General features: G+C 49.0%; 5 protein-coding genes across 5 annotated transcripts; 3 read left to right on the top strand and 2 right to left on the bottom strand.

Annotated features, from left to right (window-relative positions):
* Positions 1 to 1,864: 1,864 nt before the first annotated feature.
* SPPG_00888 (uncharacterized protein) lies at positions 1,865 to 3,745 on the top strand. Its single transcript, XM_016749217.1, has 2 exons — positions 1,865 to 2,391; positions 2,466 to 3,745. The coding sequence occupies exons 1-2, from the start codon at positions 2,172 to 2,174 to the stop codon at positions 3,386 to 3,388; spliced, it is 1,143 nt and encodes a 380-aa protein (XP_016611439.1). The 5' UTR covers positions 1,865 to 2,171; the 3' UTR covers positions 3,389 to 3,745.
* Positions 3,746 to 4,260: 515 nt separating this feature from the next.
* On the bottom strand, positions 4,261 to 13,075 carry SPPG_00887 (uncharacterized protein; the record flags this gene model as incomplete). Its single annotated transcript, XM_016749216.1, has 2 exons — positions 4,261 to 12,874; positions 12,897 to 13,075. The coding sequence occupies 2 exons, from the start codon at positions 13,073 to 13,075 to the stop codon at positions 4,420 to 4,422; spliced, it is 8,634 nt and encodes a 2,877-aa protein (XP_016611438.1). The 3' UTR covers positions 4,261 to 4,419.
* A 4,082-nt stretch (positions 13,076 to 17,157) lies between these two features.
* On the top strand, positions 17,158 to 19,899 carry SPPG_00886 (CAMK/CAMKL/PASK protein kinase). Its single transcript, XM_016749215.1, has 4 exons — positions 17,158 to 18,723; positions 18,798 to 19,090; positions 19,152 to 19,373; positions 19,437 to 19,899. The coding sequence occupies exons 1-4, from the start codon at positions 17,995 to 17,997 to the stop codon at positions 19,708 to 19,710; spliced, it is 1,518 nt and encodes a 505-aa protein (XP_016611437.1). The 5' UTR covers positions 17,158 to 17,994; the 3' UTR covers positions 19,711 to 19,899.
* A 629-nt stretch (positions 19,900 to 20,528) lies between these two features.
* SPPG_00885 (uncharacterized protein) lies at positions 20,529 to 22,948 on the bottom strand. Its single transcript, XM_016749214.1, has 3 exons — positions 22,579 to 22,948; positions 21,407 to 22,268; positions 20,529 to 21,338 (listed from the first exon to the last, which is right to left on the bottom strand). Exons 2-3 carry the CDS (start codon positions 22,183 to 22,185, stop codon positions 20,708 to 20,710), a joined length of 1,410 nt encoding a protein of 469 aa, XP_016611436.1. The 5' UTR covers positions 22,186 to 22,268; positions 22,579 to 22,948; the 3' UTR covers positions 20,529 to 20,707.
* A 606-nt stretch (positions 22,949 to 23,554) lies between these two features.
* On the top strand, positions 23,555 to 26,727 carry SPPG_00884 (uncharacterized protein). The gene is made up of 2 exons (XM_016749213.1): positions 23,555 to 25,501; positions 25,591 to 26,727. Exons 1-2 carry the CDS (start codon positions 24,641 to 24,643, stop codon positions 26,434 to 26,436), a joined length of 1,707 nt encoding a protein of 568 aa, XP_016611435.1. The 5' UTR covers positions 23,555 to 24,640; the 3' UTR covers positions 26,437 to 26,727.
* Positions 26,728 to 27,487: the final 760 nt, after the last annotated feature.

The raw sequence follows: 27,487 nt of genomic DNA, 5'->3' as shown, positions 1-27,487 counted from the left end.
CGCACTAGTTAGGCTCAGCAAGGCAACCTCTCATACAGTACGGGAGCGGACTATTGTATGGGCGGGGCTCCTCACCTATCCTTAAAAGCACAGCAGGGAGATTCTCACTGAAAGAAGGCCGGTACAGCGCTAGCTGGAGCATCCACATCCAAAAATCATCAAAACGAACCCGTGTATTCGGAGTGATCCTTACCAAGCAGCATCGCTAAGAAACTTGTGGAATGTACCGAGCAGAAAGAGTACACAATCCCTCCTCTCGCCCAGATGGAATCTCGCGCCGAACTTGCTGGAAGCAACTGGGTGCACCAATTGGCTGAGTCCTAACCTACTCTTGGATAGCGACGATCCCTGCCATGCAACAACTGTAAAGAAGAGAAAAACTGTACAAGCCGACTCTTGCCGAAGCGTTGGGTGCCCGATGAGCAGAGCAAAACTCATTCCACGGCCACGTGTAAATCCGATGCCTTAGCCCTTCATCCAGCTATGCCAACTGTTTGTATTTTTCCTTTAAATATTTGGTACTGAGCCTCCATTTTAAGAGCCAAGGTAAAAAAAATCAACTGGAAGCAAAATGCTGCAGAAAGTGCGGACAGCATCATTCGGTAGTGGGATGGATACATTTAAGCGAGCCCGGACTTGGCAGCGTGCATGTTAGATGGAAAAGTAACAAAAAAAACACCAGCACAACAAAAAAAAGTAGTTTTACAAGTAGCATAGCACTTTTGCTTGGAAGGATGAGTGACAAAGGGCAGAGTGATTGGTTGCCTTGTAGGTTGGTCAAAGAACAGAAAGTTTAAACAAACCCTATAATTAATTTAAGGGAGCTTTCTCCTTGCGAGATTACAGTTTTCATGTCAGGTTTGCTGATCATCCATCAACCTTTCATTCAGTCTGACTGCCTGATGACCGCGCGCGGATTTTGGGTCCAAAAGTGTGAAATGCCATTGTTCGCGTGGCCGATTGTCGCCCGTGTGCTTGCTTCACCAACTGGGCAACAAGCCTTGTCATGATATCCAGCGAAAATACCAGGCAATTTTCAGGCAAAAACACACAACGCCTGGCTGAGAATGTTGCAGAGATAGGAACCCAATGTGCACACCTTTTTTCAAATTCCGCTCCAAATACTTGATTGGAGGCAGATGACATGCCTTGGCTGACGGCTATCTTGAATTTTTCGGCCCTGGCCTACATGTATAGCAGTACCTTTTCTTTTGTTTTACTAATAACCGCCGGCTGATGGCCCGGCTGATGTCCGTCTGGATGACCCGCCCAGGAATTTTTGGCTGCCCGGCCCCGCAAAACAAACGATATTCCCCCAGTTTTGTGTACTTTGGATATTCCCCCAGTTCCATCCCACAATGTTCCCCCTACATGGCAACAATTTGTAGATATCACACAATAGCATGGCTCTGCAACATTCTTTGGCCTTGTTCCGGAACTCACACTCTATAAAACAAAAAAAAAAATATCACACATGCAGCTTCAACACAGCCAAAAATAAAAAAAAAACAAATATCCGCAAAAGGTCCGGACCGGCTGGATGTATTTTTGCCTGAAATGTTGACCAAAATCTTTGCAAAAGGCGGACTTGGTTAATTCCACTCATTTGGATATAAATAGATATAGTATGTCTATATATAGTAATAATGAAGAGTCAGGTAGACGTTGATTGGATGGATCTGAGTGGCACAGTCCATCAGAGCCTCTCAAATGATGAATCATTTTGGCAAAAAATTTCTAAAAGTGGGGAAACTTCATGGCTGAATTGATTGCGTCTGACGTGACTGTGCCATTGTTGGGTGGGGATCGTGACTGACCCTTCTTCATCATCCATCGAGATTATATATTGGCCATTTCACACCTTTCTTCCCGACTTTGGACGATGCAGGTGTCTCGAGTCGCAGTCACCATGAACGCCGCAGTCGCCGTCCTTCCACGGCCTTTTTAAGACTGGCTAGAGTCTTGTTCGATCGCTTGCAAGAGATTTTGTTCATCCCTTTCCAACTAGTTACTTCCTTGGCACCCTCTCCGTGTCTATTGGGCTGTGTCTTCCACAGCCTTTTTGGACTCGCTCTTTTAAACCTCTCTCGGTCTTTTCCTTTCTCGCCTTTTTCTCTCGCCCATTCCCTTCTCTTGCCGTTCACGCCCTTCCCAGTACGCTACCGACCAATATGTCGACCGCACGAGTTTTACTTCAACCAACTGTCATTGACAATGTGCACTCGATTCACCACCATCAACAGTTTCACCAGCATCACACACAGCATCAGCCAAGCCTTGAACAAGACGTGCTCGAGACGACACGCCTCGCCCATATCGCCCACCACCACTGTCACCAGCAGCAGCAGCAGCAGCAGAAGCATCAGGCGGTTCTAGCCCCACCTCAGCCAGGTATGTGCCTGATTCACGTGATTTGATGATGTGTCAGCCGATCAAGCGTGTTGACGTTTGATTTGTGTTTTCAGGACTGAGCATTCCTACATTGCCGTCGGAAGACTTGTATCTCGCAAGCAAACCAGACTTTGTTGAAAGTCTCGTCTGCACAGCCGCATCTCTCGTGGAATCCATTTGGCCTCCCCGTGCGACGGCACACTCAGTAACAGCAAACGCATCCAACTCACCCAAATTGGCTCCACTCTCCCGAGTTATTCAAGAACTCTTGCGGCGCTCCCGCACATCCTGCTCCACTCTCCAACTCGCCCTATTTTATTTAATTCGTCTACGAAACTCTATAATCTCCCGCCGAACCCTTCCGGCTGATTCACCTTTAATCCCTCCCGCGACCTCTCCCCTCCGCTGCGGCCGTCGCATGTTTCTTTCTGCACTCATCCTCGCCAACAAATACCTCCAAGATAAAAATTACTCCAACAAGGCCTGGGCAAAAATCTGCGGTTTGACCGCTAGCGAATTGTGTAAAAACGAGGCGACCTTTCTTGAAGCTGTTGAATGGAATCTCTTTGTTGCTAACAAGACGTGGATCAACTGGTCTCGCGCTGTTCACCGTCGTGCCGCGACTGTCAGGGAACAGTGGAACAAGGAACGTCAATTGATGGAAGAGCGAGAAAAGCGAAGCAAGGAGGTTGTTGGTCGGTGGCTGGAGAGTTTGGAAGGGAAATGCTCGCACATGGACCAAACATCAGTGTTGGGGCGAGATATCTTTTGCAGGCTCGATCATGAAGAAAAGGATACCCTGCGACCATCACACACCAACATCTCTACCACAACGGCATCAACAAATGCACCAACAGCCACCTTCTTGCTCACTCCACCTCAAGAAACATGGACGTGCTCCCCCGTTGCTGTATCCTTGAAACGTGGCTTGACTCCTGATTTCCTTCCTAGCCCGGGAGCGGAAGAGGGACATTTGTCAAAACGGGTTCGAAGATGATAGAAAAGGATAGACACTTGAAGTAGCATAGGGAATTGTGTGTACGTGTTGTTATGCATCGTAATATGATGAAGCGAATGTGTGTGGAATCTGCAACAAATGATCGTGTGGATTGAGCAATGTGCAATATTTGTCCATGCAGGGGAAATCGTTCCTGAACTTTTTGTGGCGTCATGGCGCAAAGTCGGGGTGGACCGTCGAATCTCTCGCCTTGCGTGTATCCCACAGGAGTGCACAGAACGTCCAACTGCAAGGTGTACTTTTACATCACTTGTTCACTGAGATGGAGGAAAACCTGATTTCTCAAACTCGTAATTGTCGTAAATGGAACACTTCCGAATAAAGCACCGTAACCCGTTCAGAGAAACAAAAGACATCATCATCCCTTTTTCACTATAAAGTATTGAGTGACCGATGCCTATACAGCCTATTAAAACGTACCATCAAGGTAAACCCAGCGCCTTTGCTGGAACGTTTTTGGATGTGATGAGCTATCTGTATCTCAAAAATCTGTCTACCTAATCAAGGTCAGAAGGAGCTGAGAATTCTTATCATAACGTTTTCGATATATGTTGCTAACGGAATAGTCTCCTTTAACGAAACGGCGCATATCGTCCCGGAGTTTGCATGCCTTTTATTTCTATTACTGTGTGTGATGATGTGCCAGTGTATCAACAAAAACTGCAATCGAACCGCAAATGTCAAGGAGCTAAATGCAGGTTTAGTTTCATAGTCCGTCCGGTCCTAGACATCTTTGCAGCAACTAGGTTGTTCAAGAATAGAGAGGTGACGGCGTCTAGCGTTGATAGTCGTAACAGTACGCTCATGGTCCGACAACAGCAACCCAGAAAAGAAAAAAAGACAATCAAATCGCACAAGGTAATCTCATATTCAAAAAACAAAGCATACATACATACACACATCAAACAAAATAAAAAAAGCAGAACCAGAAAAAAAAAAAAAACCTAACCTAACCAAACTACAACTGCACAAAAAACAATAAAAAAAAAGAAAAACTACTTATAGACTATCTACAAACCCAACACATCCTCCAACTCTTCCAATTCAGCCCGTACACGGACTTTAGCTTCCATCAACTCCATCAAACCCTCCGTATCCTCTCTCATCAACTTATCAATCGCCTGAATATGCGATCGAAGGGTTTGGATAAGGGATTCGGCTGAGGGGGTTGAGATGGGGGGTTTTGTGCGGAGGGTTTGGGAGGTTGTTAGGGTTGTTTCGAGGGTTTTGAGGAGGGAGGGTGTTGTGAGGGGTAATGGGGATTCGGAGGGGGTTGAATCAGTTGGTGTGGGTTGTTGGTCTTGCTTTTGGTGTTCTTGTTGTTGTTGTTGTTGGATGGGTTCAGAGTCATTGGGTTTGGGTGAGCCCCACCAGTAGGAACGCATGCGGGTACCCCAACCTGAGGATGCTGTGGTTGCGGGGGTGGTTGGGTCGGGGGATGATGTAGAGGTTTCAGTGTCGATAATTTCGTTTGTTTTTTCCGTGTCATTGTCCACCACGGTGATTTCGTTATTGGGTTCGAGAGGGATAGGGGGGGATGAGACAGTGGGCTCCTCAACAACAAGAGAAGAAATAGGCGACTTTGGTTCGACAGTGTGGTTCGCCCCACTACTTGCATGCTCTTCTTCATCTTCTTCCTCTTGTTTGGGCAAGGTAGGAACAGTTAACGTTAATGTGGGTGCCGTGTGCATATCAATGGAGCGCCTTGGCAAGGGGATTTTGGAACCGACTCGAATCGGGCGTGCTTGACGTTCTTTTTGTTCCTTGATGTCTTGGTCGGGCTGGGATGGTATCTCATTGTGCACTGCGACGGATACGGTAACTGGAACGTTGGAATTATCGGATTGATGCTCATGTATGTTCTCCGGTGATGTGTGTTCATCCACGGCACGTTCGAAAGCAGGTAATGGTAATAGGTCCGTCTCTATTGTGGAAACTTGGAACGTCTCGGCAACGTCATCCTTGACCTGCTCCTCATTCTCTTGTTCATGCACGATTTGCACTTGATCTTCTCCTGCTCCATCCATCACGTCATCTGCTGTGACCTTATTTTCGTTTTCATCCATACTTGGCGTTTCGGCTACTGTCTCGTCAGACACTATCAAATCCATCGAGTCATCTTCTACCAAATCCTCCTCAACGTCATCCATGAATGGCGTTTCGAGGAATATTGAATCTAGCATGTCACCTTGCGCCAATTCTTGCGCATCCACAATTAGCTCTTTGGGCACTGTCGAATCCACGATGTGAGTCTGCACGGCGGATTCCTTAGTGACATCGACAGTTGCGTCCTCTACAGCCAAGTCGATACTGCGGTCTTGTACAGGGAGCGGTACAACTTCCTCCCGTAGCTCTGTCACATCATCCATGCTGGCCTGTGCAACGCTTTCCGCGATTTGACGTTCATGAACAGACAAATGGTTGTCATGCGGTTCAGCTAGTACATTCTCATCCATAGTAGGTTCCTCTAGTAACGGCCAGTTCACCACATCATTCTGCACGACGGATTCTTCAATCACATCAACAGTTGAGTCCTCTACCACCAAGTCGATACTGTGGTCTTGTACGGTGAGTGGTACAACTTCCTCCATGTCGCTGTGCGCAACGCTTTCCGCGATTTGATGTTCATGTACCGACAAGTGGTTGTCATGCGGTTCAGATAGCACAATCTCATCCATACAAGGTTCCTCTGGTAACGGCCAATCCACCATGTCACTCTGCACGACAGATTCCTCAATCACATCGACAGTTGAGTCCTCTACGGCCAAGTCGATACTGTGGTCTTGTACAGTAGGTGGTACAACTTGCTCCTCTGGCACTATCACATCATCCAAGATATCTTGCGGAACGATTTCTGCAATCACATCTGCATTTTGATGTTCATGTACCGACAAGTCGTTGTCATGACGTTCAGCTTGCACATTCTCAGCTACAGTTGGTTCCACTAGCATCGGCCAGTCCTCCATACCATTCTGCACGACGGTTTCCTCAGTGACCACAGGTTGGTCTTTTGATACAGCCATGTCGATATTTTCAGCCGGTGCAACAACGGTTTCATTCGCAAGTACTTGCTCAACCGGTACCCTCAAGTCTGCATCCTCTTGGAAATCCCGTACCTCATTCACATCCACATTCTGTTTCTCTACGGGCATATCAACAGGTTCATCCTGCCCAACAGATTCTTTGACAAGCACCGCATGCTCATCTAGTTCCGATACACCTTCCTGCACGTCTTGATTCTCATTGGCATCAACCGCAGGCCACATGTTGAACTCTCCTGTCGCAACGATGGGAGAAGCAAGGGGAGACTCGACGTCTTCATCTTGTTCGTCTACTGCTTCGTCGAGGTGGAAGGATGGGACTGGGGAAGGGGACTCAAGCGTACCTTGTGCGTTTCCATCCAAGGAGAAAGAAGGGGATAGAGGATGCGTCGCAGTGGGACCTTGTTCCTTAAGAGGAGACACCGGAGCTGCTTGCTCTGCTTCTTGGACAGCGATATCCGCAACAGGAGATGGAACCCGTTCCACTACATCAGTTCCATGTTTGGTGGCTGGACTTGGGCTCTGCAACGAATCATTGGCGCTTTCTACATCCGTGTCCATTCCATCATCGATTTGTGCAAATGATTTCTGGAATAGATAATCTTGCGTGTCGGATGGCATGTTGTCGACGGGGGAGGTGGCTGGATTGTCTGCGAGCATGTCGTTACCGGTATATCCGTCCTGTAACGAAAAGATGGGGGAAAGTGCGTAGTTGATATCCGGTTCGTGATGGTGAGTAGGGGGAACAGGGAGGGTGTCAACTTCATTTAGCTCCTGAGAGAGTGCAGCTTCTTTTGACAGTTGATTGGAGGTTTTGCCTCCTTTTGCAAACATATTTAGTAAAGTCCTTGTTCTCTTGACGGTGGCGGAGCTGGGGCCCCATGCTTCCGCGTCGTGCTCATTAGATGTTTCGGTGAACTCGGCGACCTGTTCTGAAGTCGATGTAACCCTTCTTGCAGGCTCTTCGTCAGTGTCGTGATCTGCGAGAGCGGTCGGCTGAGATGCGGAGCGTGCATCCGACCATGCGATGTTGGTCTCCATATATATTTCTGGGCGTTGTACTTGCACAACAGGAAGAGCCATTTCAATGTGCTGTGCTTCTTCGATGCTTGGCACTTGTCTAGGAAGGTCGCCAGACTGTGTCACTTGATCTTCTGCCCAGAACTGCTTCTCGCTGGTGGTGTCTGGAACAGAAGCGATCGCATCCTCTTCGTCCGTATCCTGCTCGCTAAATTCAATTTCCGGAGATAGGATATCCATATCCTCATCCTTGACGGATTCAACCCAGAGTAAACCCTCATCTATCAAGTTGCTTTCCAAATTTTTCCCAGAATTGTCACTACTTGGATCAGTTGTTGCTGATGTAGGGAGTGTCATGTCGTACTCTAGCATATCAAAGGAGGGGTTCACGGACGCATTCGCACTCTCCGTAACGGAAGTTGGAGGGGTCGTGTGTCCCTGTTCTTGTATTTCAGCATCAGTGTCATCTTCTCTGTTGGTATCCTGGGCATGAGGAAGGTCTGCAGGCGATGCAGTGTCCGTGTCGTCCTCTTCATCAACCGTTTTGGGAGAGGATGACCGGCTAGAGCTCATCTGTGTGTCATTCAACTCGTCCTCATCCTCGTCTGTATCCTCTGTATCGCCCACGCGGACCGTAATGATGGGCGGTGACATCTCTGCCTCCTCATAGAAAGGAAGAGCTGCCTTTACGTCCTCCAAGAATGACGACTCCGCTTGAGAGTACCCCATGTTCTCATCATCGATAATAGATATCAGCACTGAGGAATGGGTAGTTGAAAGATCCCCTTGAACCACCTGGATGACAGTCTCTTCTGGTTCATCCTGTTCATCGGGAGCCGTCAATGACATATCCGTCACATGGCTCTCCATATCCGACTCTTGCGAATATTCCGAACGCCTCATCAGGTTATCCTCGTCATGTGCCATCGACGACGAAGCAGATACCTCCGACGCGACCGCCAAACCATTCATCAGGAACGGCGGTTCCGCATCATTGAAATGCGCCTCAACATGATCTGTTTCAACGACTGGAATCCGCTCAGGTAACTCCACCTCCACCAAAGGACCGCGGCGCACTTGATCATCTTCGCGCTCGTCATCTGCATCCCCGTCAATCATATCCATATTTGATTGCAGGCCTGTCCCTCGAAGGTATTCGTCACTAACAAGAGAAGACGTAGGACGGTAGAATGCGTCAAAGAAGTTGGAGGTGCGTTCGCTGCCTTGAGTTTCGGATATAGCAAAGGACATGCGCGCGTCGGGTGACGCTTGAGAGCTAGTGGTGGAGCTTGTTTGGGAAGGTGTAGGAAGGGTAGATGGCATTGTCGAGGGAATGTCTTCAGGTTCTTCTGCGGTAGAGTAACTGGGTATTTCAAGACCTGGTTGTTCCATCTCGGAAGAAACCGGCTCTGCGTCGTCCAGTTCTTGAACAGGAGAGGGAGGGGCTGGATGGTTGAGACTGACACTAAGTTCCGACGCAGCTGACGACGGTGACTCTAGCTCGTCTTCTGATGATACAGAGTTACTTGACGCGTACCCTCTTGTGAAAGCGTCCTTGGACTGAACATTCGGTGATGGTTCAGTGGATGTGATGCGGCCCAAAGGCGGTAAGACTTGCACAATTGGAGAAGATACATTTTCCATTTCATCGCTGGGTACGGAGGGTGGTTCCGGTGAGAATGTTGGGACAGGTGTGGCTGGACCACGTTGAGGCTCGCTTTCGTCCTTCTTTACTGGTGTGGGAGGACGGACGGGTTCAGGCTGTGCAAGACGCGCTTTGGGTGCTTCTTTCACCAAACTCTGCGTATCTTCAGGGCCAGCCAGCATAGGACTCGGCATATTGGATTCCCGTCTCATTTTGATCCATGCAGGAGGCGCAGATAGATTCACGCTTCTTGTCCTGAGACTATCCCTGTTTGCTCCACCGTCGTATTCCACCATACCGGATCCTCTCACACTGTCTCTACCAGCACCAAGTTGTCTGGGTACCGCCGCCTGACGCCCAATAGCATAGGCATTCAATACCGGACCCCGCTGATTCGCCAAGCTGCTCACACGCTGTCCGCGTGGATCATTTGTAGTAAATGCTGCACGCATGCGTTGAGCATTAATAAGAGAACTCTGCCGTACAGAAATGGGACGAGAATCGCGGTTCGGAGCGGGAATTTCGAATCGGACTGATTTGGTGACTTTGGATTTTTGGTCAGAACGTTTGAGGGTGGAGCGGAGGGGTGCGGCGGGGACTATGGTGCTTGCTCTTGGCTGCGGTGGTGAGGCGCTTCTCGGTGGAGAGTTTGGCGAAGGTGGAGATGCCTTGTAAAAGGAGCCGGTTGCTTGGACAGCGGGAGGAACGTCAGCAGGACCCCCCTCCATTGGCCTTGTTGGTCGAATAGAAGGAGGAGGAGGTGGAAGGTCAGCCGTAGGAGGCGGTAACGCCCGCTGCATTGCCCCTGTTGCTCGAACCGGAGGCAAAAGGTCAGATGTACTTGGTGGTGCACGGGCAATAGGAGGTGGCAAGACGGTCCTCATCGAGCTCTCCGATTGGAGGGACCGAACCATTGGTCCCGTCGGCTCTAGGTTACGCTCCACTGGAGGCGGTAGATCGCTCCCCATAGATGGCGGCAATGATCCAATAGGAGGGGGCAACTCGCTCTTCACTCTTTGCGGTCCCGGCGCCACAGGTGGCGGAGGAGGAAAACTTCGTACCGAGGATGCCGGAGGACCTTCAGTCCGAGCCAAGGGAGGAGGCATCACATCCCCTAGCGCCGGTAAAGACCCCATGGAAGGTCCAATCGTGCGTACCGATGACGCCCGCTCAAGGCTGGGTTCCCCGCGAATGGGAGGAGGCAATGGTACGGCATTCCTCGTGGGTGGTACGGGTACGGTAGAAGGGGGAGGACCCAAAACTGTACGAACTGAAGATGGGGTAGGACCACCTACTGGCCGATCCAATGATCCTCCTGATACAGCTTTCACGGCCGGTGGGAGTGTACTTGATATTTGTACTGATCGTTCTGTTGGACGGACGGATCCCATACTAGTACTATCTGAACGGGGGACCAAGGATGGAAGGAGGGGTTTGGATGGGTTGACGGGAACGTTTGACGAATTGTCCTCAACGGGTTCCGTTACTTGCGTTGCTTCTTTTTGGTTCGCCCTTTCGCGCTTCCTCTCCAATGTCCCCTGGACTTCTTTGAAGCGATCCACGGCGCGTTGCATTGGCACGGGGTTCTTGAGTTCTGCTGACGCGCGTGCAATGTCGCGGAATCGGTCAATGGCGCGCTGCATCGTTTCGGGTTTGACTGTGGGTTGGGATGTGGATGGGTCTGATGATTTTGGGAGAGCGCTCACGTCGCGTTGGGGTGCATTGGTTAGAGTATCAGAGCGGCCAGGTGGACCAAGTTGGTCTTGTGGCGCTCGTGCATCTGGTTCATCCACTTTACTGACTGAACCTTTATTCGTCTTCCTTGCTGGGCTTGATAGTCGCCTTTCCACCCGTTTGGGGAGCTCAATCTTCAAAAGAGCTTCGAGAGCCGCTTGCGGGTTGTGTACTGGTTTAGCGTCATCCGTCCGACCAGATCCAGGTGTAGAAACATCCTTTTGCGATGGCGTGGGCACCGTTGGCATTCCCGACGATTGACTCTGCTCAGTCATTGTGGCTTCACCTTGCTTCAAAAGCCGGCCCATAAGCATCTTTTCATCCTCACGTATGCGAGTCTCTGGTAACGAGCTCACTCGCACCGAAACGACGCGTGAAGAAGCATCCTTCATGATTTGGTCATCGATTTTGATGGTTTTGGGCTGTCCGTTCTGCAGTGTGCCTGCTGTACTTTTGCGGGGATTGGAGTTCGCAGAGGTTTGCTGGCTGGGAGGCTGAGTTGGCGCTGGGCGGGTTGGTGGAGGGATTTCGAAAGCAGGCGGACGGGATGCGGTAGGGGGTAGTGAATGCGGCGGTAGGGAACGATCGAGACTTGAGAGTGGTACGTTTGCCGATGCAGGAATGGGGAGCTCCTCTGTAGGCGGCGGGCCTTGGGGTGGAGTGAAAGGTGTGGTTGTCAGCGTCGGGTTTTGGGGCTGCTGGGAAGCGGAATTTTGGCCATTTTTCTTGACTTTCCTCGGTGGAGCCTGCAATATCGGAACAGGGCCCCTCTTTTGTATATTGGGTTCAGCAGCTGGTGCAGTCACTGGTTTATCTGCCTTTTGGGTCTCTGATTTCTCACTCCGCTGGGAAACAGTCGTCGTTGTCCGTGGGGCATTGGTGGCGGGATTCTTACTCATGGGTCCTACCTGCTTTTGCTGCTGCTGCTGCTGTCCAAAATCGGGAATAACACTGGACTGTGCGTTCTTTGGCTCCGTCGTGCCCGGCCTGACCGATTGCGCACGGGGTGGCGGGGTAGGCATGACGTCGGGAACCAAACCAAGAATAGAGGAGCGTTCCAACGAACCACCCAGACCCGAATCCGGGCGCTTGTCACGCGACTTTTGTTGATTTTGGACTACATTCGATCTCTCAAATTCCTCAAAATTCTCTTGACGGAGCTGCGGAGGCAGTGTATATGTATCGGATTTCTTTCCTGACGATAAGACGGAGAGGGGAATGGATGGGATGATGGCCATATTGGCTGTTATGACATTGGCAGAATTTACGAGGGCTGGTCTTGCAGGCGCCGTAGGATTCTCGGCAAGTGGTTCAGCGACCGAACTGGCCGCTGTCAATACGGCTCGTTCGAGGGAACCCATTTGATCCACGGATAGGGGGAAGGGGGCCGCGCGTTGTGGGGCATTAGGTTGGGATTGGTTTATGGGTTTAGGAGGATCAAAGGCCTGAATTGGTGGGACAGTGGTATTTCCTGTCGCGAGAACCGTTCTTTCCAATGATCCTTGCTGCGATCCTTGGGGAATGTCTGCGCGAACAGCTGCTACTGGTCCGGCTCCTGCCACCAACATGCTGCGGTCACTGACTGGGCCTACGGGTGGAGGTAAACCAGCTCCACCATTCGGCAGCCTCATGCGCGAGTCCAGCTCGGTCATTTGCATTTCAGCATTCGGCATCGCCAGGACACCCCCCGCAGTGTTTGTATACTCTGTTTGCGCTCGATATCCTCGTTCCATGTCCCCACCGTTTCCATCTGGTCCGGTAGAGTCTCCTTTATTAATCGTCCCGACTTTTCGCTCACGGAATGGACTGATGTTTGCCCTTTTACGACGCCGGTACATCAAGAACCCAGCTCCCGCTCCGATCACCACCAATCCCACCGCAACGCCAAAGATGATTGGAGCGAGATTCACACCTTGTCGGCTGCCTCCATCCACTTTATTCCCTGCTCCCACGGCAGTTCCCTTTGTCGGCCCAGTCACGGCCGGCGAATCCAATTGAATAGAGACTGTATACACCGTCCAGGTCCTAGGATCTACCGAACTCCCACAGGAGAATCCGTCCCGCACACAGACCGTTGAGCAAGACTGCGGAGGTGGGTTTGTCGAAGGTGGAGCTTGATCTGCTGGGAAACAAGCGCACGAGATAAAGACTCGACCGTCTTGCGTCCCAGCGCCCATAGCAATCCTGTTGACCGGTGGGTTCTGTGATACGCATTGGTTTGCGCATGATTGGACAGAGGCATCTGGGTCCTCTATCGCAAAAATGTCTAGAACGGGTGGAAGAGTGGTTAGAAAGGTTTGACAAATTCCTGGCGTTGAAAACCGGCCAGTGGCAGTAAATGTTGGGCCAGGGAATACGAGGAGGATAGAGAGAATGGGGAGCAAGAATGCCCCCAAACCTAGAGATGGTAGTCGCGGGGGCATGGTTCGTCGGTAAGAACTACGCTAGAGTTTCGCACATGGGCCAGAATCTTGTCTTGCGTCTTTCTACGTTACGTCCTCGCTTGCTCGCTCGTGTTGACCAGTGAATCAACCTCGTTGTCGTAAAATGTTTTACAAGACTGGTAACTGTTTTCGCAAGTCCAAAGTCTTTGGATTGATTAAGAGTCGTTCGTCGTCGTCGTCGTCGTTTGTGTCTCATCTTTGGACAGTCTGAAACGCAAATGACCCCGTACCGATCCAAGCTGAAACACACGGGGCTTCAAGGCACAATTTACGGTAACCGGCTCCGAATTCGCCTCGAGTGGCACGGGCCGTTTTTTTTTTTTTGCGGCCGTCGCTACCGCCGTTTTGGATTTTGAACACCTTTTCGAAGACTAGATGGCTGTTGATATTTGGGACATTTGGGGGGTTTTTTTTTCTTTTTGGATATCTCACGCACAAGACAAGAAATGCAATGGATATATCAATGATGGGGTGAAAATCCACTTTAGTACTTGGATAATATGAGAGTGTCATTCAATGCACGCGTGACAAGTACACAGAGCGGTTTTGGGACGTGTGTGTGTGTTTTGCCTCTGCGTGACTTGCATCTTGTCCACTACCCAAAAAGTCATCAAATGGATCAATATATCTGCTTTTCGTAAACATGTACCGATATGGAGGAGAACAATGCTGGGTCTGCCCGCTCGCGCACATGCCCGTACTTTGCCGTGACAGCTGGATTGACTGCCGCAGCAAAAGCAACGCAACTGCAAGCGTTGTTCTTGTGTACGCGTGGAGAGTCTACAAAGAACCTGATCAAAGGAAGAAAAACAAAAACAAACACGAACGCGACACGCTGAGTAAACAATCCATTGGCGAGCGCGTACATTGTCGTGGATCGGAACTCTGTGTAAAGGGATGTCCTGTAAAAGCTAGTAAACAAGGCCGAGGCTCAAAAATGCTAGAATCCCATCCACATCCATCAGCCAAGCGATGCAGGCTCTAGACCCATGTCCATCTGATAAGACGCGCGGGAAAGGTCAGGACAATGCCACAGAGCAATCACATCCACATCCATGAGCCAAGCTATGCAGGCCCTAAATGCATGTCCATCAGAGAGGGCGCCCGCAAAGTGTCAGCTGGGGAGGTGTTTGGAACGCTAAAGGAGAGATGTCCTGGGTAAGACAAAAGATCCCATCAAATCCATTAGTCAAGGGCACGCAGATCCATAAAGCTGTGAATAGCTTTATTAAAAGGCGAGGACTCATGATCGAGACCCTACTGTACAAAAACAAACAACACCAGTGTTAATAAAAGAATGCGGACGCGGGGCCATAGCCATTTTTCACAGTCCAATTCCAGGCGCGGAATTTAGGCTTACTTTAGCAAAGAGCGTGCCGTGGTGTTGGACGTGTCTCCCTTTGGAATTAAAGCCCTTGAAGAAGGGTTTAGGACCCACATTGAAAAACGTCAGATCAACGTCAGGTGGAACACTCCCATCTCGGCGGGTACGACGGGGGCTACCTCGGCGTAAAAAATAAAAGGGAGATATAGGGTGGGCGTTTTCAACAGTACCCAAAGGGAGAGGGTACGAGGCTTATTGCAGCAGAAGTGGGCGTTTTGAGCGGAAGGATGACGGTGTTGTTTGCCATGGGTTAGGACAATGCGGCATGTCTCTTTCGATCCTGTGTTGTGTGCTGGTCAAAGTAAATAAGATGAGTCTCATAATCAGACATGGCACTATTGAATAACTGTGTATATGTAAGAGATGTAAATGCAAGACGTTGGAATTTCGACACTTTGCTCTATGCTATGGCTCTGCACCGATTTTGTGAACAAGGGCCCTTCATCAACATGCAATCCTTTTGATGGCTGCCCTAGTGCAAAAACCATCGGAGCAAGCCATCCTCCGGTCATTGCTGCCCTAGTGTAAAATCCGTCGGAGGAAAGCTATTCTCCGAGCATTAAAAGGACTCTACCAAACCTCGTTTCCTTGTCTTTATTTTTGACCTTGCATTGTCGTCATGATTTTCAAATAGGCTTGACGATCAGCTTCGGATTGTCGGGTTTGTCAAGCCCATTCATCTTATCTCGAGTGTTCCCAATGCCAACTCGATCTAATTGCTCCCCTCACCGCTCCTGCAATAATATCCAGAGTCTAACGTCTGCTGATCACCACCCACCCATCATGAACAAAGGCGAAGGAGAGATGCAGGTTTCCTGTGCAACTTCTGGATAAAAAGAATTTGACAGTGATGGAGCCAGGAATAATTCAATGGAACTTGCGCGCATCCGGCATGCAAATCACCCAAAAAGAATGGCCATGGTATGTCCAAAGAAGGTTGCAAAACGTCATATGGTTCCCTTCTTTGACTCCTGGGCCCTACAAGGGCTTCCCGATATATCGGGTTGGGTGGCCTCAATCGTCCTGTGTGCGTGTCTGCTCTACTTTGTCCGACTCGTACGGGTTGTACTAATATGGTCATCATGATGGGATTGCCTTTACCGCATCCTAGTTGTGTTTTTCTCCGAGTAATTTCAATTTCGCCCCTTGAAAGTGTTTACCGGTTGCTCTCTTTAATTCTAAACGTTCAAGTTGTGGTGGAGGTGCTAGTGGTTGAGGTGGCTGAAGGGACTGCATGACCTTCGTACGTGTGCAACTGTCCATCCCAAGACGCTTCCCGTAAACTGTCCATCTGTGTGCATTGCCCCAAAGCAAACTAGAAGTGTGAAATCGTTGTAAGCTCGTAGGGACATACGCCTTGCGTAATCAAATTCTGTGGCCAGCCTATCGGTTCTGGCCGTGACCCGGGAGTGTGGCATGGCTCATTTAACCATTTTTGGTAATCCTTGTCCTCCATGCGCTGTTGATCAAGAAGAAGGTGTTCTTTTTTTCGACTTGTCGATGAATACTTTTGTTGAATACGATCACGACGACAACGACAAGGAACGACGACGATGATGATGACGATGAACAATGCCGGTGATTGAGATCACTAATAAGCTTTGAGCATCAAAGCATGTGGACTTTCAAGATTTGATGCAAAAGGATCGAATGCGCAGCAAGTAGAACGGGCGTTTCAACTGGCGAGCGAGCCCTTCTCTTGTCCCTTGCAGCCCTTCGAGTCCTGTTTTAGCGCGCACGTTATTACCAAAGGTTGCAAACATGACCAAATGGCCAAAAGGCGCAAGAGATTCTGTAGCTGGCCTGCCATGTCCTTTTGCAGTTCCAAGCGAGCACACACGTAGTTGAGAGTCTGTGTATGGATCTTTTTGTTCAGATGCACACACTACGCCCATGTTAGTGTAGACACGAACACACACAAGGCCCTGGTTTGGGTTTTTTCTTGTTTGCTTCATAGTTGATGGTTATTTTTGTTGCCCGCCCTTGGCTGCCCTTGGCCCCCCTTGTGCCTTTTTGCTACATTTCACACTTCTCCTTTGTGTGATCTGGGGACATGATTAAAATGCCCTTTTTTGTGTTGTATTTCGTATTTGATTTGTTATATCTGGTTGTTGGGTTTGCGCCAGATCTTTTTTTGAACCCTGCACCTCGTACTTATTCTTTATTATGTTGTCTGGTGGGTGGGTGGGTGGGTGGGTGGGGGGATGGGAGGGAAAGCAAAGGAGACGAATGACATGGCATCATTGAAGCACATTGCACACACACACACCCATCTATACACACACACACAATATCAAACGTTTACGTTTTTTTTTTTGCAATATTTCCCCCCCTCCTCCTTCCTTCCCTTGTGGTTGGCGCTTGGGGGTGGACGGAGGAGGAGAAAATAGGCCCTTCTTTTTGATTGTTGTTTTCTGTCCCCCCCCTTGGACCTCGCCTTGAGAGCTGGCGAGAGGCTCTGTTAAAGTGGGAAGGCTAAAGGGTTGGGAGATTGACCTTGTCGGGCCCAAAATTATGAAAGTAGGGTAAACAAAACACACAAACACACAAGAAAAAACACTTTGTGTACTGCGCGCGCTCCTCTTCCATTCCTTCTTCGTTGTCTTCTTCTTCTTCTCGCCACGACCTTTTTATTATTTTGGCAGGCATCATCTGTCGTTTAACAAAGGCCCTTGATTTTGTGAGCTCCTTTAAAAAACGGTTCCTTTTGGGCCCTCCTCCTTCTTACGCCCTTTTCCTTTTTGAAAATCCTCCCAACAACAAACTTCAAGTTTCGAAAAAGGACTCTCAAAAAAAAAAGCCAGACTCGGACAAGAACATATTGGGAAGAGACGCTTGCTAGACTTCCGATCTTTGTCTCACTCCTTTGTGTGTTATTGTCCTTTGAGGACCTTTTCCCCCTCCCATCCCCCCCCTTCCGCTGCATGTCGTCGTCCTAGGACATCCTTGCGCGCTTATAAAACAACACGCTCGAGTGTGTTTTTCCTCTTTGTCGCCTCGTTCTTTTTTTTTAATACTTGGAGGAGTTGATTATTACCACGGTTATCCTGCTCAAGATCTGTACTTATCTGCCCCGGGCTCGACCCCCGAAACAAAACAAGGCAGCAACACACACACATCGTTCTCGGCGTGGTCGTCGTCGGTCGACAGATCTACCAACTAGTTCCTTTACACGCGATTATACCCATTGATACGTGTTTTTTTTCCCACGCCTGGATCTCGCCCTTTGCCCAGTTCGCCCCGCCAACAAAGGCGGTTCTCGTGCGCAGCAAACTGGAATATACCCCACCTCCATTACAATACAAAAGACGACAGACATGTTTGACCTACACGTTCCGTATGTATCGTCTTCGATGCCTCTGCCGTTTCCCCAACATCAGCAAGCAAAGCGTGAGCCACTTCAAGCTCGCCGGCTCTTTACAGAAGCTCCTCAACATCACCACCACCTTCTTCATCATCAGCATCCACAACAACAACAACACCAACAACAACAACAACAACATTCGTTCTCGACGCATGATAGCCATTCGCACTACACATTAACGTCCTCGTCTGCGCGAAAAGCAACAAACGCGTCGATCCCACCGCGGGTTCCCATCTCATCGCGTGCCAAACCCTCCAAACTCGCCGTATCGACTGCCAATCTTCCTCCTGCGTGTCCACCGCCCAACAAGCCCTTGCCACCACGGCCGGTAGCTGTACCATTGCAGCGATACCCCTACCCGCAACATGTCGCCCAACAACTCCCTCCTCCGAAAACAAAAGCACAGCAAGCCTACCCATCTCCAGACCCACCTACTCCAGCCGACTCGATGGCGGAACGGTACTTGAACCGACATCAGTTGAATGCTGCGTTTGTGAGTATGTATACCCTTGGTCAAGAACTTGGGAGTGGCGGGTTTGGATTTGTTTGTTCGGCGGTGCGAAAGTGTGATGAGCGGGAAGTTGCTTGCAAGTTTATCGTAAAGAGCAAGGTGCCTGCGCAAGGATGGGCTCGGGATGCAGAGTTGGGCGTTGTACCCATGGAAGTTTTCATGTTGAAAAATGTAAGTTTGCCGTTTCTATTTTGCCCTTGAACGCTTGCAGGCAATGGATAATAACAAAGTATTTGTGTTATTAGATCCAACACGACAATATCATTACATACCTTGATTTCTTTGAAGACATGACCTTTTTCTATCTCATTACTGAACTTCATGGTGCACCTTGGACTTCTACGCGATCTGACCCGTCTGGAGAATCATCTGCACCACCACCGACGCAAACTCTTACTCCCATTACACCTACCTCGTTTTTTCCTGGCGAGCGGGCGTCGGGTGGGATGGTTTCGTCAGGCAGCGCACCGGCTTCACCTCCCTTGTCGCCCATGATGATTCCGAAATTGACAAGACGGCCTTCTATGGACCTCTTTGAGTACGTACAACGACTGTTTTATTTTGTTTTTTTTGACCGCTGGTACTGATTAAAAATCTAGATGTATTGAACAACATGACCGTTTAACGGAATCCCAAGCCCGCTTTGTGTTTCGTCAAATCATTTCCGCCATCAAGCACTTGCATTCCCTCGGGATCGTGCATCGGGATATCAAGGACGAGAATATCCTCGTTGACGAACACTTTTGTGTCAAATTGATTGACTTTGGGTCAGCGGCTTTTGTCCCTCAACCTACCGGAAAGCTTTTTGATCGGTTCTTGGGGTTCGTTATTCAAACTGCGTTTTATTTGACCATTATGCAAAAATGACTTATTGAATCCATTAGAACTATCCAATACGCATCCCCTGAAATCCTCCGCGGTGAAAAATACCGGGGTCCTGAAGCCGAGATTTGGGCTTTAGGATGTTGTCTCTACATTATGCTCAACGGCGAAGTCCCCTTTACGACCCCTGCTCAAGCTGCTCAACACGCTTACACGTTCCCCAAACACCGCTTGTCACCGCAATGTATGGATCTTTTGGACTGTATGTTGGAAAAAAGGCCCTCCCGACGGGCTTCGATTCATGATGTTGCGGCACATGTTTGGTTGAATATGTAGTTTATACATTTTGGATACCCCCCATCGCAAGGAACGGTTCTATGGTATGGACTTTTTTTAAAATGTACATTCTTTCTTGTTTTGTTTGGGTTGGATAGAGTGGTGGGACCGGTGTATGGACAGGAAACTTTTTTTTTATTCTTTTCATGTTGTAATATTGTATGGGTTTTGTGGTGTAAATAGATTGCGTCTTAATGTTTTTGCTTGGTGTCGTTCCGAGCTGTTGCATGTTTTTTAGAGATCGGACATGTGGATGATGTCTGTATCGATCTGAGAGAGCAACCCAAGCAACAGTTTTGCGATTTGTTGATAATGTTTTGGAAGTTTTGGTTTTGACATGGCGCTTAAATGTATGCAATGCGATCCAAAAAACTTTTACATGCCTGTTTTTTTTTTTGGCTATCGCATTTGCATAAACCGGCAAGAATCTCAAAGGGACATATCCGAGGGATGCAAACATGCACTATTTCTATTGATCATGTTATTTCCGTATGTTAGTTTTTGCGGCTGTTTGGTGTTTACTAATATGGTTATTTCAAATATTGGATCCCAAGGGTGTCAAGCTCAACCCATAAAAATGGGGACATTTCATAGTTCTTTTGCTAATGCGTTGTTTTTGTGTTGTCAAAATACCTGTAAAAACCAAGGTTATCACAGGTTCTATATTGGTCGCTCAACTCTGTTCTGACGGATATTCCAACGAAATACGTTTAAAAAGATGGTGGTATAGGCAAATTAAAGCCAAGTTTCGCCATGGGATCTACAGTAGAGTTCAAAAATATAAAAATGCATAGATACTAACCAAAAAAAAAAAAAGCTCAATAAAAAAATAACCATTTATTGTTTTCTTTCCTCACTTTTTTTTTTTTTTGTAAATAATCTCATCTATTCCCTCCCACACACACACACAAACTCTACCTCGCAAAGCTTTTTCCCTTTAGTTTCCCTATGCAATCCCACCTGAGTTGATACTCCCAAACCAATAATCAAATTACGTCTACATACCCAACTCATCATGCGCAGCCGCAATAGCACTTTTAGGCCTCTTGAGTCTTGCCATGAAGGCTTCTTGGTTTTCTTCGTCAAAAGCCTCATCTTCTTGAGGGGGGAGACTGGCGGTCGAAGAATCAACGACGCGGAGGCCGAGTTCAGTGGGGTTCCAGCCGACGCGGTAGGTGCCCAGGTCGGCAGATTTCGTGGTATCAGGGGAAATGGGTTTGGGAGTGGGTTTAGAGGGTGCCTTGGAAGGACCAGCTTTGGAAGGGCCGGTAATAGGGGATTCAAGGGTGGATATCATGTCTGGGTAGAGGGCTTCAGGTTCCGTCGGGGAAAAGACGGGGTCAAGGTCATCTACAAAGGTCGTGCGGACAGGGGACGCTTCACGTTCATCCCATGCGACCCGGTAGTTGGAAAAGTCGGTCACCGGGTTCGTGTACGCTGTGCTAGACGCGTTTTGCGTATGAGTGGTTGCGTGGAGGTTATGGTAGACCGGGGTGGGATGATGCACCGTGGGATGAGCAGAGGAGGAAACGGATTTGGTGGCGACGTTGTAAACGTGCTTGACGGCATCGTAGAATTGCCACCACCTGGTGATGAATTCTTTCATGGGTCCATTTTGTTTTCCGCTTCTGTGTGAAGGCGTACTCTTTGAATTACGGGATGCAAAAAAGTCAAAAAAGTGAGTACGTTTACTTACGCATCAACACTTCCTTCCCCATTCCTAGACATCTGCCATGGTTTTTGAGCCCCGATAAAATGCACAGCCGAAATATCATTGTAGAAATGGACCAATGCTGGCAGGTACGAGTAAAACGAAGTGGGCGTGACATTGAACGTGAAAGGTAACCTCCCCGTTCGATGAAACGCCGAACCAGGCCGCGGGACGCCCGAAGCCCACGACGAAAAAAACTGGTTCAGCACACCCTGATCACCTCCATCAAAACTACCACCTGTCGTCGCCATTCGGACCAAGCCTTCAAACAGGTTCCGAGAAGGCTTGAGACAAAACACACCGGAATTGAAACAATCTGGCCAGCCAATATCGGGTGCAGCTGCAAAGACCACATCACCGTCCAAGTACGTAAACAGGGTATCCACATTCCGCGTCACCATCACATCGGCATCCATGAACACGACACGTTCATATCCCACCACATCTGGATTGAATACATGGAGTTTTGTCAACGTAATGTCGAGATCCAACCTCCCCAATAACGTCAGGTTCTCTGTATTTGCTGAGCGCAAGAGGGGAACTTCCACGACTCTATCATAAGCCTGCTGGAGAGCGGCGTTTGCGGACGGGGAGAGGGCGTTGGTGGGGACGAGGCAGACGAGCGGGTGCCGCGTAATAGTGGCGCGGAGGGAGGAGGCCAGGACGAGAGCGCCTGGGAGGTAGGAATCGGAAGTGAGGAGCGTGCAGTAGGGGTACCCGGTCGTGCTGCCGCCGGTAGTCGCTGGGCCAGTGGATATCGGCATTTTCTTGCGTGTTTAGGGATATTAGGGCGCCAGTGGGCTAGTCGGATCTCTGTGTGTGTGTGTGTATTTTACGTAGTTGGTATCTGCAAGGCAAAAGGGTTGTGTGAGGAACAAACGCTGTTGGTCGACACGCAAGGCTGTCGAAAGTAGCGGGCACAGCAGGACTTTAACTGATAGCCTTTCCATATGATTCCCGTCCTATCTCCCTCCTCCAAAGGAAGGGACGACGAGTCGGCCCACCCAGCGTTGCTGCGCTTGTCCTTGCCCGCCTGCCCTTGCAAACACCCCGCGTACACGGGCGAGTCTACACGATTGTATGGGCGGGCGCCATAACCGCTATGACCACTTTTGCCCAACCCAAGCTGTTACTCTTTGTTTTCATCCAACACTCACCTTTCAACACAAAAAAAAAAATAAAATATATGCGACTCTAAGCGTCCTCGTCAAGAAGGGAGCCCTTTATATAATACAAGAGAGACGCGGGCCAAACAATCCTCAATGACGTTTTGCGTTTACTTTTAAGAAAGACCTCGATCACCTGGCAAAGAAAATAAACGAGGGATATAAGCGCGCTTGGAGAGTTCAAGGCTGAAAATTGGGGGTCTTTTTTATGGGGGAGTTGCAGTGTTATCAATTGCAAGGAGTTTTATAAAAAAAAAAAAACGGAGGAGAAAAGGTGTTCATGATTGTTGTCCGAGAGTGTCCGAACAAGAAGGGATTAAAAGGAGGAGAGGCACGCAGCTAAGCGAACGGAGAAACAAGCGTTAATTAGTGCATTTGGGGGAGAGTTTCCGGGGTTTTTTGTCTCCTTTCTTTGAGTGTGTGTGTGTGTTTTGCCCTCCAAGGAACCTTTTTTGTAGAGCGTTTTGCAAAGAGTTGGAGGGAGTGGGGGCTACAAGGCAAAAGGGATGATTTTGAACACTTTTGATGTGCGCACACTTGGAATTGGAAGCAGGGTACAGTTTACGATTCGTAGAGTTGCCATTCCGCTCTGGCTCCTAGACGTATACCCGGCACATGCCGAATTCTGCTCTTTTGATGCATTTGCATTACGACTCTTTAATGCATAATGTGGATCATACCAGTAAAAAAGAGTTGCATCTCATGAGACAAAGAATTTCTTGCTCCAAGTGGGTAATCCAATAGTCAACGCTCTCTTTCCTCGCCAGTTGCAATGCACATAGCAAAACGCTCCTTCATGTCCCATCACTATACATTGTTCTTTGTCTCCAATATCTCTTGCATAAATCATCTCTCGTTGAAAAGCCTTGAAAGTGTGAAATCCCCATAGCATTCACGTGACAAGACAAGAGGCGTTGTGACTTTGTAAGTGAGACAAAATAGTGGGGAAAAAGAGTTGGTGGGGACAAGGACATTTCCTACGGGGTTTACAAGCATTTTGGCAATTCATTTCACGTTTTTTACAAGAGCAAGTTTGTGAAAAAGGACTTGGAATCCCTCCCATTGAAAAAAGAGCGCAACAAGAACAAGATATCACACACTTGCAGAAAGAACTTGCCAACTCGTCTTTGTGTGTGGTATCAGGCTCAACGAGAACTGAACGACTTACTTGCATTTCAACCGACGACGACATCTTCTTTTGGCTACCTCGCTTTTTTCATTCATCGCTCTCGCCCTTCATTCCCATTATCGCTCCGTTGTTGAATTCTCTTACTATTTTTTTTTTTTGTTTCTTTTTTGGAGTGACGCCTTCCGTCTTGCCACACACGTGTTCTGCCCTTCTTCCGTCTTCTTCTTCTTTTGAGTTGTTCGTCGTCGTTGTCCCTTTTTTTTTTTTTATTGTCGTCGTCGTCGTCCTTTTACACCTCTCTGCAATTGACACTTTAGCTTTCTTTCAACCCTCGAGTACATTCCACGTTTGCAACAAACGTTACCACACCCCGCAACTGCGCACTCGTAACTGCGAAACAGCCCTGTTTCCTGCCACCTCTTGACAGTTGGACAAGTTCCCTTCTCGCACACACACACACACACACACACACACTTTGTTTGCTTGCTTTGAACGGTCTTACGCACACTTTATCCTCCTCGCCTTTCTGCTTGAGCTTTTGGAGGAGCTTCCCTTGGACTCTCGCCTTTCCCTGCGCCCATCACATTGTATCCTCTCTCGGTCTCACTTGCGCTCTCTTACTTTGTTGCGGTCTCCTGTCCTTTCTCTCTGCGTGTGTCCCTTGTTTGCCCGCTCGTTTGCCTTGCAACTCTCTACTGGAAAGGACACTAGTATAACCGCTACCTCTCACATACCTCGTTATACCCCTTTGAAACCGTTCGAACGCTGTTGGTGCACTTTTGGGACTTTTTTGGACAGTGGGGCACTTTTGGCTTGCGTGCGGTTCCCCTCACCTTTTCCTCGGCACGCCGTTAGGGACCTCGGTGAACCACCCCTCCGCTCGCGAGCCTGTGGTGGTTGTGTGTGTGTGTCAAACGCAAAAGCATGGACAAGGCCTTTGTCCCGAGGTGGTCGTCCTCAAACACCCAGCCATCTCTGATGCAGGGACCTCGACCGCGCACAGCTACCCACAGTGGTGGGAGCGGAATCCAACAACAACAGCAACTACGCTCGCATCACAATAGTCAGGCGCGGCCGAGGACAGCTAGCGCTTCCTCGGCTCTGGGTTCATTTGGGACAAAGGACCTGGTGTTGGGTCCCGGCGGTGCCATGGGACGAGTTACTAGCACTACGACGACTACGACAATGACAAATGGGCAGACTGCAGGTACAAACGGCAATGGATATTTGCCTACTAGCAATGGAAATTCATCTGCGTGGGGGAATGGTCACTCGAGTTCGAATGTTTGGGGGCCGGTAACAGGAACCAACGGCAATGGAAATGCGAGTGCGTGGGGAGGTTCAAGTCTACAGGGATCCCATCAGGGAATCCTTCAGGGGACGAATTCGGGAACGACTAACGGAACGAATGGCACCTCGGGTGCTTGGGGTGGATCCCCCGTTCAGGGAACGAACGGCAATGGAAATGTATGGGGTGCTGCGCCTGCCCATCCGTCGGCTTCGGCCGCCCATCCGGGCTTTCACCAGGGACGCCGCGGTGAACGTCGTGAGCGGCACACGTCTCAAAATGGGATCGTGGCGCCAGCCTGGCGTGCTCCTGCTTCAGTGCCTGCTCCTGCACCGGCACCGGCACCCGCACGCCAGCAACCCTGGCCTCAGTTGAATTCATCCACACTTGGAGCTTTTAAGCCCTTGGTCACATCTCCGTCGTCTGAAGGTCGACCCACGTTCCCCGAACCGGCGGAAACAGAAATTGTCGAACCTGTGTCGTTTGAGAACAACTTTGTAAGTCTTTGCCGTGATACCAACAATTATTCACTTTTGATGACGTCCCGAGTATATGTTTATCATATTGACATTTTTTTTTGTTTTAGCCTTCTCTTGGAAATGCACCGGGGCCCGCCGTCAAGAACGCTCCCGTTGTCGCCCCCTCCAAGCCGCGCGTTGCATGGGGCAAACCGGACGTTGTCTCCATTGTCGCTGCTCCTCCTCAAAACAATGGATCCAGAAGCGAAGGAGACAATGAAATCCCTGACGACGATGAAGCTGCCGAAATTGCCCGCCTCAAAGCTCTCATTCCCAAACTCGATAAACCCAAGCTCCACGGCAAATCCATTTCCCTCCGCGAACGGTCCAAGTCTGTTGGCAAGATTCCCCCCATTGCACGTGCCGCCACTTACTCCAAGGCCATGCCCACACGTTCAGTGGCGAAACCCAATTTTACCTCTCCGCCTGTCATGATTTCCAACCGCCCAAAACTCCGCAGCAGTATGAAAGCCTCTCCGCGGACCAAGGGCTCCTTTCCCCAACCCGTGGACGACAGTAGCGGATCCAGTACCTCCAGTTCCCGTCGCACGAGTCTGGTTGCCGATGAAGATTTCTCGGACACGTCCAACCCTGTCGACGACCATGATGATGATATTTTCCCTCTCGATCCTATCCCCTCGACTCTCCCACCCCTCTCTACCCCCTCTTCTCGCAGCACGACACCGACCTCGATCCCCTCGACGCCCACTTATTCCGCCAAAGACGATGTCTACTCGTCCACGTTCCAGTATTCTGCGTCTCTTGAGAAGGAGGAACAGTTTCTTCGGACACTTGGATGGGATAAACGAGATTACTATGATGAAGGAGTCGATGAGAGTGAGTTTGTGATTACTGAGGAGGAAAAAAAAGAGTTTTTTGAGCGGTGGGAGGTGTTTCGCGTTGGAACCTGTTAGGTTGGTGGTTCTTGGTCTTTTGTGTGATGTTGTGGGAGGTTAGATGTGTCTTTTGTATAGAGAGGTGTATGTGATTTGGGTTCGTTTTTTTTTCTTGCATTTTATTTGTCCATGTCATTTGTAGTGTCATGATGTTGATGATGATGACGGTATATCTTTTTTTTTTTTTTTTTTTTTGGAAAATGAAAATTGGGGACATGTGTAGAATGTGTCTTGATGTTTTGGCCTTTAATGTTTGTTTGATTGTGTGCTGTTTTTCATGGTCTTATAGAGGTTTATGCTTGTTGTGCATGACGTGGGCAGACATGCTTTTCTTTGATGACCATGTTTTTTGCCTGCAATGTTAATGAGCGATTCTATGAAATGCTGAGAAATGTTGTTATTTCAGCCAGATGTCGATATGTAGGACCACTTTTGGGCGATGATAACCGTTTGTTTACCTTACATTCAAGATAGAGTATGAAACCATTTGGTTTATGTTTGTAGGAATGGTCAGTGGCGGACATCCTTGTGCTGAGAGGCTGGCATTTGTGAATGTTGCGGTTGTTGGTGGCCCGAAGCAAGCGTTTTTCATTCCTTTAGAGCTCACATTCTAGCAGATTACTCCCGAAAGCGGTAGCGTTATGCTCTCGCATGAGATAAACAAAAGGTGGTTTTCTGTGGAGGATTTGCCAAAGGCGTTTTTCACTGATGGATATGCCCGCCAACTTGTGACAACTACGTCTTTTTTACCAACAACCATCCAGTACAAAGTTCTCTGACAGCTTTTTCCTCAGCCCTCCCGTAGTAGGCGGCTCATGGAGTCTCCTGGATGATCAGGATGGTTGGATGACGATGAAACAATAAACATAAAGCCGTTCAAAACGGATAAACTGAATGATTTGCTGGTGCATCGGTCGCCAAAAGTGTGTGCTGTAAAGAGTTGGGTTTCTTTTTTGCTTAAAAAGTAGGTTCCTTTTGTTTGTTAAGAGGGCTGTAACAAAGAGAGCGTTTATCACTCCCTTTGGGCAGTTTCAACCGTTCGCGTCTCGCAAGTGTTCTTGAGCACACT

Source organism: Spizellomyces punctatus, assembly GCF_000182565.1.
Source record: "Spizellomyces punctatus DAOM BR117 chromosome Unknown supercont1.2, whole genome shotgun sequence".
Lineage (NCBI taxonomy): Eukaryota > Fungi > Chytridiomycota > Chytridiomycetes > Spizellomycetales > Spizellomycetaceae > Spizellomyces > Spizellomyces punctatus.
Note: the sequence above shows the minus strand (reverse complement) of the source record. Positions and strands in the feature narration are given on the sequence as shown.